Source organism: Neofelis nebulosa, chromosome 9, assembly GCF_028018385.1.
Source record: "Neofelis nebulosa isolate mNeoNeb1 chromosome 9, mNeoNeb1.pri, whole genome shotgun sequence".
Lineage (NCBI taxonomy): Eukaryota > Metazoa > Chordata > Mammalia > Carnivora > Felidae > Neofelis > Neofelis nebulosa.
In genome coordinates this window covers 71183918-71206374 of record NC_080790.1, presented here as the reverse complement: position 1 = coordinate 71206374, position 22457 = coordinate 71183918, and the positions used below count along the sequence as shown (strand labels likewise).

Below are 22457 nucleotides of genomic sequence, written 5' to 3'. Positions count from 1 at the left end.
TACCTGTCTCCCCTTCTGTTCCATATCTAGCTTTATATCATAGCTCTAGGCAAATGAATCAACAAGTTTTAAGTCATCTAGTAGAAACAGTTAGCCTCTATAGCTTTCACATTGATTGTACCCATTTATGACAGACCAGGATAAATACCTCAATGTAAATAATTTTCAATGTGAAAAACACACATTTGAAGAAATATAAATTACCTTTTAAGAATATAATTACATTTACAACACAGTAAAAATGAACACAAATTATGTAAATACATTGTTCAAAGAATGTTTTAAAATAGTTCACTTTAAATCTAATCTAGCTCAACTGGCAAGTTTAGGAAGAAGTATAATAAAATCCACCTAATACACTGAAAGAAAAAATTTGGACTGTGACTTTATTTTAAGGAAAAAAGATCATTTCCAAGAAATGCTTATCACATAATAGGATAGCTTGCAGGTATAATTAAGTACTAAATAGTTAATGTGATTTTAAGTAAGAATTATGAACAGAAAATGTATTCAGCATTGGTGTAACATGAAAAGGATTAAATTGATTTATACTGATACTGATTTAACACATCTTATGCAATACTTACAAAATTTCAAGCTATCTGAATGAAAAAAAAATGAAAAAAGCATACAGACATTGAGCATTTGGAATTTTATAAATATTTGACTAAATATTTCACTAAAAAGTCATGGGTTTAGAGTAAAAAAAACAGAGATTACTTAATTAAATATAACATTACTCACCAGAATACACTATTATAATAGTTGTAGACTTTAATTTTATGAGAAGGCCAAGGAGAAGGCAAAGTTTTTCATATTACAAGGAAAGATGGCTTTACCTGTATTTTATTTTCCCTATCTTGTTAATGTAAGTCCATTGGAATATCTTTAAATACAAGATTGAATTTATAAAATTTAGCTCTCCTTCAGTATTTTTGGGGTATTCTTGAAGAAGCTTTCTCCACAAAATAAAAAGCATATTAGAAAATTAAATTTCAGTCCCTGCCTTTGTTAATTTATTTATCCCCTTCCTTTCTTTTCCTTGGGAAGCCATTATGATGCTTGAAAATCTGTTTTTCAGTATTTGTCTTAAACATTACAAAGCTATTTTTTTTAATAAAAAATATTCTAAGAAATGTGATAGGAAATGTTTTATCTTTAGAACTCTTGAACTGTAGTATCTCATTTGTTGTGATCTTTTTTCCTTTCCTCAATGACTGCATCAAAAAAGGTAATGGACAAGTAACACATGATAACTTATTCATCCATGATATAAAAATTGAAATAATAATACACATTTTCCCAAGCAATGATAAGATTATTTACTAAATCCTTCTTTACATTGAATTTTAATAATGCAATAACAGACAGTGCTAACTTAATTGTTTTCTTTTATCATCCTTAGCTTACTTATTTATCAGGCTAACTCTTTAGTCATTGATTGCTATGAATTAGTCATTGAGCGGTATGATTGTATTTAACCATTATTGTAGTAACAAGGAAACTACTGTGATTACTCCTATATTTGAAGGTGGCTTTGGGTCAAAATCTTCTAAAATGAATGGCCTACTTTCCTATGATCAAGTGTTCTTAAAAGGTGCTTGTCCCACTATAGCAAGTTATTACCAATTGAATCTTATGCCACATTAACTTGCTTAATTTGAGGAAACAGTACTTGCAGGTTCCTTGGAGCTAGTCAACCAACTGCTAGAAGGAATGTTATGTCTGTGTGCTTGTTCTAGTCAATCTTCCTATGAAAAGGTTATGTTAGTTAGGCTTCCGCTTAGTGGGTTACAGTCAAGGATAATTTATAGCAATGCATCTGTAAGTATCTTTTCAGTCAAGATTATTCCAATATGGTCTGTTTCTCAAGATCTTGCTCACAGATGCTCCCAATCAGTTTTAATTTGACTGCTCTGAGATAACTGATGAATCATAATGAAACTTACTTTTGTACATATATGTTTCCTCTCTATTTATCTTTCTTCAACCTGCTCAATAACCTGGACCTACTTTATATTACTTTGGCATAAAATATAAGCTAAGCAGTAGATTAGGTTGTGAAATACTGCATCTCATAGTCATATTCTGAGTATACTGTTTACAATTTGTTGCTAAAAGAAAAGGTTGCAAATGACCATGATCCTATACCTATATTTTTAAAGAAACACATATTACACAGTGTGCTATATATTAAGTATGTAACATGCAAAGTATTATGTGTTATAAGGGCATTTAAAATATGAGTGAAATACTTCTCTGAGCACTGAAATGGTCTCTTTTATATTTTCCATTTCCTCTAGCTTCCAAATATGAATATTATTTCTAATTAGGAGCCAAGCATTGCTTGAAAAGAGACTCATTTTGACTATTTTGTAAGTCAACATTGGTGGGAAACTAGTCTCCAAATACATTTAAAATATACAAACCATAATACAAACATATGTTGTAGTATAAACCTAGATTGTCCTAAATAATGGTGGGATTGGTTCCCATTATATCTTACCAAAGCCTTTACTTTTATTTGCCTTTCATTGCATATTTTAAATTGGTAGAGTAGAAAAAAACACTGTAGAAAAATTAGAATGTATGGATGATGAACAAAAACAAGACATGAAAAATTACCCACAATCTGTATAGCAGGAACAATAAACGTTTTGAGGGATATTTTTTACAGAAATACTGCAGAGAAGCCATTTTGTTATGGTGGTTGTCAATTTTGCAGATGACACTCAAAACATAGGAGACACCAATTATTTCTTTACTGCTTACTGTTTGAACTAAGTTTCCTCCATTGAACAGTTTAAAGAATTGGCTGATTACCCAAGTATTATTTTTGACAGTGTGAAGCTTCTATTTTAATTTATTGGACTGAATCTTCAAATAAAATAATTTAATTTATAAATGTATTATTAAGATACTTCAAGAATCTCATCACCTGTACTGTCACTTTCAGAATTCTATGTGGTTATTATTTCTATTTTATTACTTTTTAATATTATTGTAACCAATATCATGTTCTACCTCCATTTTCATCTATTTCAACACTATGAGGTGAATATGTATGTATTCCAAGGGGATTTTCATAACTTATTAAATCATTTATTTTTTATTTTCTTTTACTGGACACCTTCATAATGCATGAAAAATCAGTAATACCAATTTTAAGTCATGCCATTATAGTATATTAGTTCTATAATATTTGGATTTTAATTTTCACATGGATTCTTTGGATTTTCTAGTAGTGCACATTATTTACACTGGAAATTTTTTGATTTCCAAAATAGGTTGATATTTTCCATGTATCTGACAATTTAATGAGTGCCTATATTCACAGGCTGCCTATATTCTTTGTATGCAAAATTTTTAAAAAGGGAATTGATAATTCTTACCCTCAATCCTATTTCCAAAGGAATTTTAACTGTAATAATCATCCATAGAAAAAGGCAATTGACTTTGAAATTTAATTTATTTCAGTAGTACTATGCACAAAATATTTTCAGTCTAATTTTACAGATGTCCTGGGAAGGGTGATGGGAGGGTGAAGAATTCTCACAACTATATAAGTGATGCATTCAAAGAACAAATAACAACAAACAAATAATCCAATATTAAGTGGAATAAAAATAATGGTAATTTAAATACTGTTAGGATTTCTTACTTTACCTTTGGGGAAACTGTTTTCATAATGCACTTCTTAACCATCTTGCTCTTTGCTCCCATTGGTAACAAATGAAAGAAATGGATAAGAGTTCTGAGCATACTGAACATTTCAATCCTCAAATTCTTTGATGGCCCCATTCACTACCCCACCCCAATTTAAAGAGCCTTTCCCAGCTGACTTATACACATGTTAGCCAGTTATATGTTGAAGAAATTGTAATCCTCATGGGCATAATCCTTATGGGTAAAGTAAAAACATTTTAAATCACATACCCTAGAGAAAAGATGCTTGTGTGGAAAATCTGCTGTTCTTGTATTCCTTTGAGGAGAGTATATTATATGGGCCTCAGCCCCTGCTCTGATCACAGCTGACTGGGTTACCAGTTGGCATCTGCCCCCAAAGCTAAATCTGGTCAGTAGCTTATGAAGTGACATTATTTGAAATTTCTACTCAACAGCATATGAATAAGTAGTGAATCCACTAGGTTCTCTTTCTAGGGGATTTTGAATACATAACCTACATAGAGACAACGGTTGGTAAAGGAGTAGCACAAGGCCGAAGGACACAGAGAACAGAAGCCATGAGGGAAGAGAGGAAACGCTACGAAGAAGCAGAAGACATGAAGAAGTAGAAGCTACAACCAAGCTGAAGCAAGTCAGTATAGAGAACAGGAATAGCTGGAGTACCAGAAAAAAAGACAGATGATAATGAAGTCACCATGATGGCACAACATTGAGAAGGGAGGCTTAGTGGCAGCAGATGAAAACATGACAAAATACCTGGGCCAATGGAGCCACACTGCATGTTGAACAATCTTCTAGTTCTTGATTGTAAGCTCCATAAAACCTGTCATGTTGTGACTGAAATTATTTCCTGTTTATATCTGCTTTTAGTGTGTTCTTATAATAAACTTTCATAAACTAATGTAACCTGAATATGGGGCGCCTGGGTGGCGCAGTCGGTTAAGCGTCCGACTTCAGCCAGGTCACGATCTCGCGGTCTGTGAGTTCGAGCCCCGCGTCAGGCTCTGGGCTGATGGCTCGGAGCCTGGAGCCTGTTTCCGATTCTGTGTCTCCCTCTCTCTCTGCCCCTCCCCCGTTCATGCTCTGTCTCTCTCTGTCCCAAAAATAAAAAAATAAAAAACGTTAAAAAAAATTAAAAAAAAATAATAATAATAAAAAAAATAAAAAAAAAAACTAATGTAACCTGAATATATGTCTATTTCTTAACTACTAAAAAATTAATGGACTCAGAGGTACAATATAAATAAACATAAAATACTGTAGAAAAAATATTATTGTTCTAACGTATTGACCAGTCATGGTTTTTAGGGATTGTTTTTAATGGATAAGAATAGTGAACAATGCTAAATAAATTCTTAGAAGCATTCAAAAGTGTATTTTCTTAGCTAAGAAAAACAGATGAGAAATAACAAGTGTTGGTAAAGATATGGAGAAAAAGGAACACTTGTGTACTGTTGGTGGGAATGCAAATTTGTACAACCATTGTGGAAATAATTAAATATAGAAATACCATAATGTCCAATAATTCCACTACTGGGTATTTACCCAAAGAAAACACTTACTTGAAAAGATATATGCACCCCCACATTCAAGGCAGCATTATTTACAGTAACTAAGATCATGGAAGCAACTCAAGTGTCCATCCAGAGATGAATGGACAAAGACGATGTGGTGTGTGTATGTGTGTATTACACATATACATAATATTCCATTATATATACATATATACATACATTATATACATATATACATACATTATATACATATATACATACATTATATACATATATATACATATATATATATGTATATATATATATAATGGAATATCATGCAGCAATAAAAAAGGATGAGATCAGCCATTTGTGACAACATGGATGGACCTAAACAAGGTGTTATGCTAAATGAAATCAGTGAGACAGAGAAAAACAAATACCATATGATCTCACTTATATGTGAAATACACACACACACACACACACACAAATAAATAAATAAACAAACAAAAAAGCAGAATTAGACCTATAAATACAGAAAACAAAGTCATGCTTTCCAGAGGGGAGGGAGGGGTTGCCATTTAAAAAATTTAGAAGGTGGGGGTGGGGGACGGGCAAAATGGTGAAGTGGGAGAAGCAGGTTTCCAGTTTGGATCGAGAAAGTTATAGGAATAAAAGTCACAGCATAAAGAACACAGTCAATGAGGTTGTAATAAATAGCCTTGAATGGTGACAGACGGTAGCTTACTTGTGGTAAGTAGAGCATAATGTACAAAATTGTTGGACCACTATATTGTACACTTGAAACGAATGTAACATTGTGTGTCAATTATACTCAACTTAAAAAAAAATTAGCTTTTAATTCTTTTTCAATTTTTTAAGAAGTATATTCTTTCAAGTGGATTAGAAAAAAACCACTTTTCCTGGTAACAGTTTCCATTTGGCTTAACAATTTTTTTGTACATAGTGATGTAATTCAATATAAAAGGTATTTGAATAATTATAACTTCTGAGTTAGAGGGAAGTAAATTCATGAGTTTTGCTGTTAAAATATTCAAAAACTCTAGTTTAAAAGCAAATTATTGAGTTTATAGACATCAGTGAAAATTACTAAATTTTATATTTTATGTTTCGCTGAGTCTTTACATAGTATACCATAATCTTCAGGGAAACCAACTTACTAAATGTGAACCCTAGCATGTCTTTGAAACTTAGGCTATGAAATCTTTACATTTTATTTTTGCAATTTGTCTCAATTAAAAAAAAAACAATCAGCATTTTTAAATTATGCAAACATTTTCATATAGCCAAACTATTTTCTCAGGAAACACTGCCAATTCCATAAGATAGTAAAATATATATAAATAATTAAACAAATAACAAAACACCTATTTTTCAAGACTAAAACTTTTTAAAACTATCAATCTAAGTTTTCCAAGATTTAAAAAACATTCATATTCTGCATCATAAACCATGGTGTTTAAGAATGTGTATAATCCTATAAATGGAAGCTAAGTTGGAATGCTTATATTAATCATACATATCTGACCCATAGTTAGGTAGACAAAGTCTTCATCTTTTAAATTATACATCTATTTGAGCAGGTAGCAGATACCTAATTTCTCTCTAGGGACTATATGAGGGACTGAAATCCATGATCATAAGATATGTTTTCATATCCTCTGATAGATAATCAGTTGATAGGATATAAATTATTAGTGGTTTTCTTTTGAATAAAATCAGGAATACAAAACTTGTACAAAATTTTCTAATCTATGTTTGTGCACACTAGTAAAATGAGTGTGGTGGCATGGCACTTTAGATCATCCTTGAACATTAAGGCTGTCCTAAAAACTGCAGATTGTTTTAAATAGAAGTCAATGAGTTCATTTTAGTCTTTTTTGATATTTTAGGAGTTAGTTCTCTATGATACCTAAATCAGGGCATATAAGTAAAAAGACCAAATACTTCAAATACAGAAAATTATTATTGTTTTCTTTAAAATGAATGAAATTCTAATCATCTATCTCACAATGAGATAAACTAAGTGCAAAAAATTAATAAAAGTCTTATTAATGACAAGAGATATCTGATTTAAGTTTCTATCCTTGATTTTCTGGGTCAATGATAAATATGGGAATGTTACATCCCTACCAAAAGAAATACATATGGGAATGCAAACTGGTGCAACCACTCTGGAAGACAGTATGGAGTTTTCTCAAAAAATTAAAAATAAAACTACCCTACGACCCAGCAATTGCACTACTAGGTATTTATCCAAGGGATACAGGGATGCTGTTTCGAAGGGGCACATGAACCCCAATGTTTATAGCAGCACTATCAACAATAGCCAAAGTACGGAAAGAGCCCAAATGTCCATCGATGGATGAATGGATAAAGAAGATGTGGTATACATATATATATGCAATGAAGTATTACTCGGCAATCAAAAAGAATGAAATCTTGCCATTTGCAACTACGTGGATGGAACTGGAGGGTATTATGCTAAGTGAAATGAGTCAGTCAAAGAAAGACAAAAATCTTATGATTTCAATTATATGAGTTCTTTAAGAGACAAAACAGATGAACATAAGGGAAGAGAAACAAAAATAATATAAAAACAGGGAGGGGGACAAAACAGAAGAGACTCATAAATATGGAGAACAAACTGAGGGTTACAGGAGGGGGTGTGGGAGGGGGGATGGGCTAAATGGGTAAGGGGCACTAAGGAATCTACTCCTGAAATCATTGTTGCACCATGTGCTAACTTGGATATAAATTTAAAGAAAGAAAAAGAAAGAAAGAAAGAAAGAAAGAAAGAAAGAAAGAAAGAAAGAAAGAAAGAAAGAAAGGAAGAAAGAAAGAAAGAAATGGAAAAGAAAACAGACACTCAAAACTGTGAAGGAAGTGGTGGATATTCAGAAACCAAATTTTTCTAATAACACGACAAACAAAAACATCTGAATGTCAGGCTGCGGTCATTTGGTGATATTTGGTTGCATATAAGAAAAATTCCTTTTCGCAGAAACCTAGGGAATATCAAGTTTGAATGTTTCTTCTGAAACTTCCTAGGCCTTTCTGAGAATATCTACCTAGGCCATTGTGATAATGCCAACTTTAAACCATGAAAGAGAATTTGATGAATTTGGTCCACACTAATCAGAAATTCTGCGTCACTTTGAATACAGCCTTTCACAGCAGAATCAGAAAATGCTTCAGCCAATCAATTAATAATTGAGTTGATTTCAAGAGGAATTCTTAACCTGCACACATTTAAAACACTGCAGCATTTTGTATTTGTACAAAAGCAATGAACAGACTAATTGTTCACAAAAATGGACCCAAATCTTCTACTTATCAGACGCTCACACTAAGATTTGTCTGATCTATGTAGCCATTTAAATGTGCAAGGAAAAACTATACTCTTGTTTATAATTCTCATAAATGTAAAATGTGGACAATCCAACTGGGCGTACCTTTAAATTTCATTCCAATTCTGATATTATTCTAAAGACTCATTATCATGTGCCAATTCCCTTTGCCTATTTTGGCTATTTGTTTTTTTAATCAGAAATCTAATGCTAGAATTTTGCCTAAAACAATCATATAAAAATTGTCTTTTATTTTCTTTTCCTTCATATCTACTTTCAGTTAAAAAAAAAAAACCAAAAATAACTAATAACAATAACTAAAAAACAAAAAAACAAAAAACTCTTGAGTTCTGTATTTATATAATCATCTCCCTTTATTCCTTGAGCAGCTCCTGTCCTAGGCGGATGGACAGCACCAGTGGCTAGAAACAAGGACTCACACAACTCTACCAATCAGGCAACTATTGTGTGGGGACTGAGGCACATGATTCCCTTTCTCAGTTGTCTGCTCTTTAGGCATCAGGCAGCTGCTCTGAACTGAACATTCATTTTGTACTCACAAGAGCCAGCCCCCAGAAATTTCCTCTTATCTTTTTAAGTAGCTTGCCAAATGGCAGCCTGATCAAAGCACTTAATATAGCTTAAGTGCCACTGGTTGACATTTTGCATTCTTTTATTGCTTTCCATTTTTACCACATAAAAAAAAAAACGGGTGATAACTAATATCCAGTTGATCTTTTCATTCTGGTAATAAAATGATAATACAAAGATCTTATTATCCACTCCAGACATCCATCACAGTACATTTTCCAATAACACTATTCAGAGTGTTTCTTCACTCTATCCGAGTGCAAAGTGAGGTTAAGTACGCGGCCTCACATTCTCTTTCCCTCTGGAATACTTTAGACACCGAACTGCAAATAAAAGGAATTGAACTTTAACCCCTGACACTTTGTCCACATTAATGTCATCTGTAATTTTGTTGTCTTTGCATTAGATAAACCATTTTCTGTGAGAAGCCAAAAATAGTTGGAAGGCCGGCCTACTAAAATATTTTTTTCAACCCAGAGAATTTTTATTTTTGTAAGAAAACAAGAAGAAACAGAACAGGAGAAACAATGTTGGTAGTGGAGAAGAAGAGTAAATCTTGGTAGGAAGAGACATCAAGTGGGCAGGAGAAGAGACACATAAACAAGGCACAAAGAAACCAAAATAATGCAAACGAGCAAAACAGACCTCAGAGATCACAAGTTTATATTAAAATCAATGTTTTATATGGATGCAGAGGTGGTCCCATGCCTTCTGTGGGCAAGAAGGACATTCTGTCATTACATCATTGATTTGAAAAGATAAAAACAAGTAAACAAAAAATAAATAAAAGAAAGAAAGAAAAACTAACAAAAACAAAAGCACAAGAGGCTCCCTGCATCCACTATATATTTATTTATTTACGTGACAATTAGGATTCACCTAGAGTTGATAGGAACAAGTGTTGTTTTCAAATTTTCAATGAAATATTTTAAAGATTACAGCACTAATTATTTTTAAGGTTACTAAGATAAGAGAGAAAGTATAAAATTTGGGACAATTTAAAGATGCAGTATATCACTACAAAGGTCCAATTTTCAGAAAAAAAAATATAGAGAAACACATAACCTAATGAGTTTGGAAGTATTACAGGGAACTATTGGACACCAACTTTAAGACTGAGATTGTGTTGGTAACTCTATCCCAGAGTTAACCAAGATTTTAGGCTATGCACTTTGGCAAACAAGAAAAATACATAATAAGAATGATGGCCTGTATGGATCCTACTAATAATGCATTTTAGATAATTTCCTAAGGATGAGAAAATTTCCTTTATAATCCTCATAGTTTTTAAAAGACATATTAAATCCATTAATATGAAACTAAAGAAGAGACTGTCAAACACACCTTTTCAAGCAAATAATTCATGTGTCAGTCAGAAAGGACTATTCAGTCTGATTTGGATTTTCTTGGTAATAATTTCATAATGACTAGTTTGTACTAGTGTATTTTTCTACAATAATTATTTTTTGCAAAATAATCTAGAACATATCTTTTTTAAAATTAATCCAAATACTTTTCTTTCCCCTTCATGTTTTAGAAGAATGTGACTTTAAAGTCTCATCTACATTTTTGAAGTACTGTCCAGAGAAGAAATGATATGCATTACAAGATGGTGGTTCCTTAAGCAACTTCCATACACGATTATTTTATGATGGCAGACTGTTGCTCTCAATACTGCAGTTGACTGAAAGGCAAGAGTATTCTGACTCTTCCTTTATTTCTATCCTGGATACAGGAGAATGGAGAATGATAGATAATACACTTCTGTGCTCACCTTCCAGGCCATGAATCTACACAGACCGACCTTAATTTAATTCCAATTGCACACGACAAATATATTTTAGCAATGATATAAGCTAATGGCTGTCAGAGATCTGGGATTGGTTTGGGATTGTGTGCAGCGACATTTCATTTGTAATCTGAAAGATCAAAGCATATATTTTGACACTGATATGGCCACTATTCATAGAGACAGTTCTTTTTTTTAAAAGAAGTACCCTCTCCACACATGAAAATAAGCTTTTGATTTTTAAATGAAAACGGGCTCTCTTTCCATTTAAAAATTCTTGACAGCTTTTCCTATGAGGGTGAAAATGGTGGAAACAAAGAATCTGACAGAGATGGACTCTGGAATTCAAAGCTGCCCTTTCCCCAAGGGACCTGAACAAAAGGCGGTACCCTGGCCTGTCCACTGAAGTTTCTATTGCTGCATCTAAACTACTGATACAGAAATGGTTGAGAAAGAAACTCATTTGCCATCTCTTATAGTCCCACAGGTCTGAATACAAGCAGCTAGCTCTTCTTTCCCTTATCAAGCAACATCTGCTCTAAACTGGGGGGCAGAGATGAAGAAGGACGGAGTGACCAAAAGAAACAGCAGAGCAATTCTGAGGAAGTGTAGAGAAGTTTGAAAAGGTTTCCATCCAACCTTAATAATTTAGAGTTTAATATTAATTCTCAATGTAAGATAATCTTTTGTGTTATAGTTTGCATATTTGCTGCAGAAATTTTCTTAAAAGATATCACGTGAGGTATGTCATATTAATTTCATATATAGTTAATATTCTAAGTATGATATAATTTTTAGAGACGGTGGTGGCAGATGGCTGTGATTTAATAAATGTACATTCATCTCGGTTTTGGACAAACTTAGAGCTCACAGGGGATAAGTGTAATAAATCAATCTCTCAAACTACAAGTTATACTGAGATACAGATATTTTTATTTATATTTTTACTGGGTAGGAAATGCACTCCAGGTGGAAATCTCTGCTTATTTAATCACTGTGTGTTAGATTTGCATTATTTGATATGCAAATTCCTCCCTCTCCTAAAGTTGAGTAATAACATGAATTCTTGATGGAACTTGGGGTTCTTGCCACATCTGCCCACTATTCCCCAAGTAAAACAAAGGCAAAAGAAAATTAAAATGTTACCTGCTCATGGAATGTTCTTTCCAGTGACTGCTGTCAAGTTAAGGCATTTGCAGTCCTGTCCGAGGTGTGCAGTGAAAGCTCACAATCATTCATTTATTTCAAATAATGTATATGTAAGGCATACTCCTTAAAAAGGAAAAAATCTCACTAACCAGCAAAAAACTTTGTCCTCAAAGGTATTATTCTGTGGAATATCCAGAGGAAAAAAAAAAAAGACTAAGCTTAATATTAGAATCTCATAATACAAGCTAAATGAAGAGAAGTGTCTAACAAGGGTGATTAGATTACAACTATATTTTTCAAAAACAAAAACAAAAACAATTTGCAGAGCTAGAAAACAAGGAATTACATTTGATTTGGTTAATTCCCATACTCGAAATCCAAATACTAGAGTTCACAGAGTTCCATTTTATAAATTTAAAAATTCATGCTTTATTGTATGCTTAATATAAATAAACAAGAGTACATAAAACAGGAGTCTAGAAAGGAATATTTTCCTCACATTATTTTCTAAGACTCAGCAAGTATCAAGAACATCTATACCTCCACTGAGGCACAATCTGACTTTGGAAAAATATTTTGTGATTGCTGCTTTGTCTTCATCAGTGCCCAAGAACTGAAAGCAGACTGGACCATGGGGTTATACTCGCAAAATCTGTGCTCCTTCCCAGGAAGTGGGGGATGGGGTTTGAGACGAGATGATGCACACTTAAAAAATCCCACTTGTATGAGAGCTTTGAGAGATTGTTTCAGGAACTGTTCTGTTTGAGATGATAGTTCATGGCTTGTGTGATAGTTTATTAATGTAATTTTTCATAAGTCATGATTCAGTTACCTTTTTATTGCTATGATAGGAAAGATTCACATTTATGTTACTTTAAAATGAATATTAAAATATTTGAAGACAAATCTGAGATGTAAGAAACATGGTGTTCAAAGTAGTATGTATCTCTCATTAGATAAAGCTCGTTTTGTAAGTTTAAGACCACCATTTTGTTCCTCAGAGGATGACATTGCTATTTGCAAACACAGTCAATGGTTTTGGGAGTAGACTTCATTAACTCACATTCAGCATTTTCCAAGGATATAGAAAATGTTTTTAGGGACTACAACAATGAGAGATTAGAATCTTGTTAGAACTGTTTTGTTGAAATAGCTAACAACTTTGGTATCATTGGAGGAGATTCCTTAATGTGGTAGCAAAACCTGGAAAGGAAAAAATCTGAACATTTATGTAAAGAAATAAAATAAATTTACTCTTAAGGCAATGCTACAACTCAAAATAAAATCACAGTCCTTATATCCTTTCAGGTTATCCGGTCCATAGTCAAATAAAACTCAGTCCATGCATCTTTTCTGACTCATCATTTGGCATGCATATCACAGATTTGAAGGATTTTGATTATTTTTGCAGATATGTGATGAGGATGTAAAAATTCATCATGTAAATACTCTCAATAAACAAGAAAACTCTTAGGCAAGTAATTTTCTTTACATATACATATACATATATATATATACTTTGAAAAATACATTTTTCTCAGTAAACCTTTGATTGAATTTAAAAGGGTTTAATAGTAACTTTCAAAAGGAATTCAATGTTTTTTCTGTATTTTGAGTTAAGAGGTAAAAACAGAAAGTGAAGGAAATATGACCCAGAGTATTTTTTATTTTCCTAATTCGGTCATGAAGAGAGCTACTGGAGTCCAAGATCAGGCAAAATACAAATGCTACTTGCCTTATTCAAAGGCCTATAGAGGTTTGTTCACCTTCTGTTACAAGATATTGTCACTTCTTTTCCCATTTACAGGTAGGAACTACAACAGGAAAGTCTTCAGCCGGACAGATTTCAAAATGAATTTTTACAACGCAGATGATGGACTGGTATACTTCAAAAGTGGATTCATGAGTTTTATAAGCGTCTTTCTCTTGCTCTCATTTTTTTCTGGACTAGCTTACATCATAATGGAGGAATAACATTTTAAAAATTTTGAATAGGCACTTACTGGAATTACAGTTAATCCTGATACAATCTAGATGGGGAAGAATAGATGAAAAATGAAAATTTATCCTTCAAGGTAATAGCTGCAGACATCCAATAAAATCACAGTCCACCCTTCCGGGGACAGACACATGCAAATATGGCCACTCTATATCATTTATTCTTTACATACTTCTAGAACCCAGATTCATTGTTATAAAACTTCACATTGGAAACAATGATAGAAGGTCTTTTTTTTTTTTTTTTTTTTTAAATGGCCAATTCAAACAAAGCTACATGGTGACAAATCTAAGTGAAATAAAGAGTTGTTAACTGTCAAAGATGCTTGGCTTAGACTGGCTGCAACTTTCTCCCCATTTGTGAAAGAACATATTCTTGTTTTCAGCATAATTAAAAAGTGCTCCGTCACAATGGGGTGCAGTGCAAGCTCAGCTAGGCTCAGACATCTTGGACCTTCAAAGAGTAATATCCCACAAAGGCCAACAGAACTCTGGAGAATTGTGGTGGTCAAAATGGAGAGCAAGTTGAATTATTCTCACTTTACTCTAATGTGTTGTTGCTGTTGTTGTTGTTATTTGCCTAGGCAAAAAAAGGTAAGCAGCCAGATGTTGGTTGGATTCCATGCCTTTTATTAATCGAAGGAGAAAGAAACAACTGTGTTTTCCTTTAGAAACCTCCAGGGGCTAAGGAGTAGTGTCATTCTTCAGAGCACACAAGCCTGTGCTTCTCTTAGTAGCTAACAATGTTATCTTTATGTAATAAGTGTCATGGTTAACACTACTATTGATTTTCCTTTTCTTATGCTTTCTTCTTATACAAAAGCAGATTCTCTAAGAGCAGAACAGCTGACGTGAATAACACAGACTGTAATTATAAGGGTTATCTTTTTAAAAGACTGCGTGGGATGTCTTATGTTTATTTTATGTATAGATAAATATTTGCTGGGTTTTGTTGTAGTATTTAATGCCTTTGGGGAAACATGAAAAATAAAAAAAACCTAGATTCTGTTTCCATATAGCTGAGTTTGTCATGTGTCGTCAACCGCATCAGAAAAGTGGTTGCAAACAGCCAAGGACCAGCACCTACACAACTCTTTCCACAGAATGCTTTGCTGTTGGAAAATACCCATAAGTGTTTCCACTTTGGCTAGCAGCCCCTTTACTGCTATTAGGCGATTTCTTTTGATTTGTTGTAATAACCTATCATTGCCACTAGAGGGAACTCTAACAGAACAGTAAATGAGAGTGCTGTGTGTTCTTCAGTGGTCTTTAAAAAACACCCTTTTAATTTAACTTAATTTAACTAATATTAATTGAATGTAATTGTATGTAATAAGCTATCACTGAAATAATTTTATATTTTATGAGCTACCATTCTGCCCAGCACAATTTGAAAATGTAGGTAAGGTTTCCACAAATGCCTTACGCTCATCACATTTTACTACTCTCTTTGTAAATCTAGGTTTCAAATTTTATTTTTCTTTCTCAATTTATGTATTATTGTGCATGTTTAGAACTTCCTGGAATTACAGTAAAACCTCATTAATTTGTACTCCTCCTGGAGTTAATGATAATAATGCAACTTATTGGGCAGAATATTTATAATTCTTTGGTAAGAACAGAGATTGCCTGAGAAAAATTAAACAAACAAGTTGTAAACGACCAAGTTCAGGAAGAAAACTGATCTCCAGTACTTCACTGTATGCTGACTGCACAACTTGCATGAAACAACATCCTAATTATGGATAACTCTTATCCACCCGTTAAAAATCAGCCTAGTAAAACCTTTCCTTACTAAGCCTTTCTAGCTATTAATTTGTGTTTTTCAATGTAATTGAAAACAAAACTGTGTAAATTTTTTAAGTCTACAATTCAGACTCTTTCTTAATTCAGCCTAGCCTTCCCCCGTATTTCATACAGCTTATTGAGGTTTTACTGTAGTAACTCTTCCCTAATGCTACAATTAAGCAGGAAAGCATTATTTCTCTGTAGAAGAGTCTGTGTTTTTAGTGTTCTCATGGCTGTTTGCTACGGGCCGCAGACTTTGGGCATTGAAGGGTTGTGGATTGCTGTTTGATAGCAAAATATCACCACACAGTATTTCCAAACAGAAAAGATGGGGTACCACAAAGGTCACTATTCAAAGGAGAAGCCCAGAGGGTAGAGTCAAAGCAACTTGTTGATCACAAAGTAGAAATTTGATATTTTGTAAATATGTTATCTAAGTAAAAGTAGGCGGATTTTTATTTATCTGAAAGGGGATGGGGTCTATAGCAAATTGGACTGTAAGTAAACATAACAATCGAAATTGAGGCTTCTTCAAGCCTAATAATTTATATTTTCAATTAACCTCTTTGATACATATGGCTTCCCTTTTAAGAATCCTCAGTGGTAGAAATCACAAAATGGTAAATTATGTTAAACAAAATGAAAATAATAAAAAGATGCCCCCAAAACCTAAATTAACTTAAATGATGAACATGAGACCATTAAGTGTTATAACTTTCCATGGCAAAACAGGCTACTTGATAAATGTTTGCAGGCAAAACTGAACAAAAAGTGAACAGTATTAGTTTTATGGGGGAAGGCAAATTGTTACCTAGATTGACCGTCAGTTTCACACGCCCTGCATCCAGCTCCAAGCGGAGGGTGTCTGCTGAATCTCTAGAAGTGGTTGCCATGAGAATGCCATATGCACGCTGTGATCGGAACCGTAAGGACACATCTTCAGCCTCTGTGTGCATCACCACCGGGAGCTGGATTTTCATAAACATACTCCCATCGTAGCTCAGAACCGTTGCCTCTATGGAAGAGAAATGAATATAAAAGTTCTTGGTCAGTTTCGTGCATTTACACTTTGAAAAGGAAAAGTGTGACCCGCAATGGCTTCCAGATAGAACACAACACTACAAACTCAACTCATCCTCAGAAATGAGCTTTTTTTTTTTTTTTTTTTAAGCCCAAAAGAAAAGTCACAGTAAAGACAACTTCTGTGAAGAATCTGCTAGTGTACAGACACAGGGATGGCTGCACTTCCCTTTTTGTTTCCATAGCACTTTCTATCTGCAGCAGGAGTCATTTGGGATTGTCAAAGTGTATGTATGTGTTTCCCTTCTCAAGGGTAGAGATCACATTCTTTTGTGCGTAGCCACAGCGTAAGACTGGTTTGAAGCACTAGCAATTATTTAATAAATGTTTGTATACAGCTAGGCCACTGACTTGTTCTATGAAATTTGTGTTAGCTCCAAATCTTTAATCAGCAAAATGAGAGGGTCTCTAAGGCCCTCACCTACCCAAAAAGTCCAAGATTCTAAAAGGAGTTACTATTACCTTCTTTCATAATCTCTGCCTGAATGTGATAAAAAAAAAAAAGAAAGAAAGAAAGAAAGAAAAAGAAATGACTTAAGTATAGGAATAAGGTCAACCTTTTACCAAAAGTGATATTCAAAAAAAGAGGAAAAAATAGCATGTCCAAACAACAGGCGATGCTTCTTCTGAGTTGCTATGGTTAACAAGGCAATTAAGTTTTACAAACACACAAACTGAAAATTCATTTTAAGGTTTCTTTACAAGTAAGGCGTAACTGGCAACTTCATTTGTAAGCACTACCCTGGTGTTCTGAAAATGTTAAGCTATCACCAAAAGTCAATAACTATGTACTTTGGTGATATTGAGTAAGCATGAGGTGGGTCTGCAGAGCTTGCGTGGGTGTGTGCTACCAAACTAAAGTGGATGGCTTTAAGACAGAAGGTGCTTACTACTGTATTAAACACATAAAGAAGAGCACAGCAGAAACTGTTGATCACAAATTGACTGCTTTAAGAAATGGTCAGTATCCTTTAATGTTAAACACCATATGGTGGTGGAAGATTGCAAAACAAGTATGAGTAATTCTGCTTCTCATTGGTTTTGATACCACAGAATACCGTTTAATAAAAGAAAAGCTACCTCGAATTAAAACGAACTAGGAAATTCTCATTATTTCGCCTATTTACAGGGCACAACAATTAGCAATTGTTGTGTGTAATTGCTAATTAGCAAATAACAATTATTTGTATTAGCAAATACAGTTGTGTTTGTTAATTAAGAGTATATTCTGGAGTTGTAGTTTTGCAAGTTTGCCTTTCAAAAAGTCAGGAGAGTCAAATATTGCTTCGGATGGACTTTAGTCATTAGTTGTCATCATGAGACTGAATGCACATTCAGAACTGATAAAGTATGGAAGGTTCCAGGTATCCCTCCTTGGTGCTCTTCTCTTCTACCTACCCCTTCACTTCAGAGATCTTGGCCAATTCCCCCTAAGATTTATTACCAGCCCTGACTTCTGAACCCCTTCATCCATTGCTCACTTAATATTTCCAGTCTGAATACTATAGGCACCCCCCAAATGAACCAATTCCCCAAGATGCTTCACCAATGTTCTCTTTGTCAGCAAATGGCATAATCTCATTGCTCAGAATTTAGCTGTTCTGATTTCTCTCTTAATCTCTCTGCCATGCCCAATCTATGTGAGAGTCTGCAAGTCTTGTAGGCTCTAAATCCAAACCATTTCCTGAATTGTTCCCTTACCTTACCATTTGAGTACCTCTGGCTCTGCTCTCATCTTCCACCTAGACCAACTAGAATAGCTCTCTCATTTATTTCTTTATTTCTACTTTTTCTTCCTATACACAGCAGCCAAGCCAACTTATAAAGAAGCAAATTAGATTATATCCCTACATTGCTTAAACTATGTCCTCCAACTCCTACCATTGTTTCCTACTGCAGTTGGGACAAAAGCTATACTCCTTTTCTACCTAGAATGTTCTCTGTGATCTGGCCCCAGCCCTTCTCAACAGCATCAGCTTTTAGCATCTGCACTACTCGTTTAGTGAACTCCAGTCACACGGATTTCATCTCTCATTCAAGGACTTGCACTTGTGGATCCCTCTGTCTTAGAAGGCATAAGCCCAAATCTTTATATGGTTGGTTCCTTTAACATTCAGGTCTCCAGTCAATGTGACTTCAAGAGGTCCCTTCTACATCTCAGTGATCCCCCCTCCAGTTATTCTGTATCTACTTACCAATTTTTTTCAAAAATTACCATTTCTTATTTGTTTGTATATTGTATATTGTTCACCCTCTAGAAACTAAGTGTCATGAAGGCAGAGGTTAGGCTGTCCTATACATTGTTCTAGCAGCAACTGAGTGCCCGGAAAAGGGCCAGGCACACAGGGGAGCCTCACTAAGTACTTAATTGAAGTACTTATTGACACTCAAGATGTATGAAAGTGCTTATTTCAATTTGGATATCAAGCTTACATAAATGCTCTCCCGAACTTAAGAATACTAAAGAAATTAAGTATTACTCTGCCTCTTGTAAGTGGAATCTAATTTTGATAATGTATGTGAACAAAATATTGGCCGAATTATACTTTGAAGGACATAGTTGTGCTACAGAAGACTGACTAGGAATCAGGTCCATTTATCAAAATACAGGTTCTGTGGTTAGGCACTGACCTGACTTTGAGAAAATAAAATATGATCTTAATAGGATTTTTAAAATATTTTAAAATATAGAGTTTCTATATTGTAACACATATTTTTATTATTAGATAAGAAGCTTCCTAAAAAAAAGCTACTAGTAGTTTACTAAAAAAAAAATAATTAAAGCATCATTATAAAGTTGTGGTGAACTCTGGAAAAAAAGTGTTTCTTGAATAATCATAAAAGAAATGTGATCTTTACGACTTACTTTCCTAAACTATAGCTAAACATCGTCCATATCTATAGAGTAACAAACACCTGAATAGACATTTAAAAACCATTATGAATTGCTCATTTACTTTGGTATCATATTGATAAAAGAATGAAAATTGTTGTTAGTTTTTCTCCTCTATTCATTTACTGTGTAAAGCCGTCTCTATTATTCAATAATCACATTTAAAAATGATTTATAATCTATAAAATGTAACTTCATTTGATTAAAAACTATTTAGAAATATAGATGGCTGACAGTGGATCATGAATATAGTATGAAATACAATCTGAAGTAGAACAATAATCAGGATCATTAGCCTATAACATTCTCCAAAAAAACTGCAGGGATGAAATAACATAGCAAAGTAATAAAACTTGAGTACAGGTTAAATAATTCTCAATGTGAAAATAACTTGTTGATAAATGACAGATGAACACGTAAATGAGTCCTCATAATTAGAGTTAATGTTTAATTAGACAAGAAGTGGAAAATGCACAAGGTTGGAGTCTAGAGTTGCCAAATAAATGGTAAACAGCATTCTGACATTTGAAGGTTATGCTATTTGGCAGCATCCTTTCACATTAGTAAAATCATTTTACCACTTAGAACACAAACGAGGACTTTAAAAGGCTAATTCCAATACAATACTTCCCACAGGGGAAGAAAAAAGTTTCAGCTTTGTCTCCTGCATCTCCTTCCCCCTTGTCGTTAAGTTTGATAAATTTGCTTTTCTGTATTATTCCTTCTCGCTGTCTAAAGTGTACACCTGGGCTCAGTTTTGCCGAAAGGCAGTCACATATTGTGCGCAACGATGAAAATCAGACAGGGAGCCAAATTATATTGCTCTGACATCTGTCCCTCCATCTGTTAGAGTTTTAACAAACAAGTATAAAGCAGACCTCTGATTATAACATGTACACATAACCAAGAATAATTTCTGTTCGGCCAAGTCTCCACAAATTCTCAGCTTTATTCAAAATAAAGTGGGAGGGAAAATGCTGAATTTAATTTGTGTCCAATTGAACGTTATTTTTATATTACTATCCCTTATGGGATCAATACACTTAAAATACTATTTCCTCGTTGTCTAAGTCAGCAAATACTCTGTTCTTTCTTATAAATTCCTTTGCTTACTTAATGCAGAATGAAAATTTCCTATTGTAATGTGATTGCAATATCATTCCCTGTGCTGCATGGTCCAAGGACTTGAACACACTTTTTAATTACTTTGAACAATAATCTTTATAAATTATCAATTATTGCTCACTAAGAGTAAGATAGATTTCATTAGTACCTCTATTATTATTGTTATTTTAAATTTCAAATGTTGTCAATCAACTCTTATGTGATTAACAGCCATATGTGATCAGAGTCTATCTGGAGAAGAATCACAGTCAAAGTTCTTTCTTTTGAATTGGAAACCCCAGGGGTTGGACACGATCATGTGTTCACTGAAGTAGGGCATAACTGGGAACTGGACAGCAGCCAGATTCTGTGGTATTAAGCATGACAAGCTTTCCACATCACCAGTGTGCTCAGGAGATACCATAATGCTAGCAAGAAAATTAATTTTGAAAAACAAAGACTTCTAACAATATGCCGGGTAGTCCAGAAACAAACATCATACAAAAATGACCATTTTCTCTTCAACAGACAACCAACGTGGAGACAAAGAAATGGGCAGAAATTTCTAGCCACCTGTCAGATAAAACTGTATGCCGCATCCCAGTGATGAAGCTTGCTATTAAATTCTCATTTGCAAATCTACATATGCTTGCACCCCTCCTTCTAATTATTGCAAAATATAAATATCTCCTTTCCCTCATTCTGGCTCAGGAAGCTTGACAATTTCTATTTTTATTTCTGCCATATGTAGTAGCGGGGTATTGCCACAGGGTGGTACACCGTGCACATTTAACCAAAGGCTTTTGTAACTGAACCGACAGTTCAGTTCTACTCTTCTCCACCTTCACTTAAGCAGGAGGCCTCAGAGTCACTGGCAGCTCTCTGAGTGATTAAAAGGAAAACAAAGCTTAAATCATACAGCTCCGCTAATCTCGCATTATGTCTAACTTGTAATAGATCTTACGAGCTTTGTCGCCTTTTTTGGTGGTTGTTATTGGCCCCTTTCGGCAGTTTTTAAAGACCAAGCTATAGAAACAAATAAACTGAAATTAGACGGGGAAATGAGAAGAGGGAATCCACAGATAATATACACCTTACAAGTGAAACTACAGAGAAACAGCTAACCTCTAATGACAATTTACAGGAACTGCACTTAGGTACTAGGAGAAAGAATGAATCTATGTGATTAAAATACTTACCTATCTACTGACCTATCTAACTGTATAGGGCAGAACAGTGATTGTATTTGGTAGGTAATTTAAGATTATTAGGTCATTAAATTATTTTAAGTTTATATTGATTAATGTTAATAATAGAACTGATAAGCTGATGAACCTCTTTATGAAGATGAAGAACGGAAGTCACATTGTTCAAATTTGGACTGTGGAAATCACTATTTTTTTCTCCCTAGGAAGCGTGAGCTTAAACAAATTAAAGTATTTCAGGACTAAAGGGGAAAAGAAAGACTAAATGTGCATGGTTTAAGTAACAGAGGCCAGGTATTTCAGACT

General features: G+C 33.9%; 1 protein-coding gene across 20 annotated transcripts in view; it reads right to left on the bottom strand.

The window, feature by feature from the left end:
• Positions 1–22457, bottom strand: part of NRXN1 (neurexin 1) — a 1145650-nt gene that overhangs the window by 602594 nt on the left and 520599 nt on the right. For 14 of the 20 annotated variants that reach the window (XM_058684123.1, XM_058684125.1, XM_058684135.1 and 11 more), the window contains 2 exons: positions 16681–16884; positions 14087–14113 (listed from right to left, as the gene is read on the bottom strand). In XM_058684123.1, the coding sequence (XP_058540106.1) occupies positions 14087–14113; positions 16681–16884 (231 nt within the window). The remainder of the gene's footprint in view (positions 1–14086; positions 14114–16680; positions 16885–22457) is intronic. The other 6 variants (XM_058684128.1, XM_058684140.1, XM_058684137.1 and 3 more) reach the window with 1 other exon arrangement.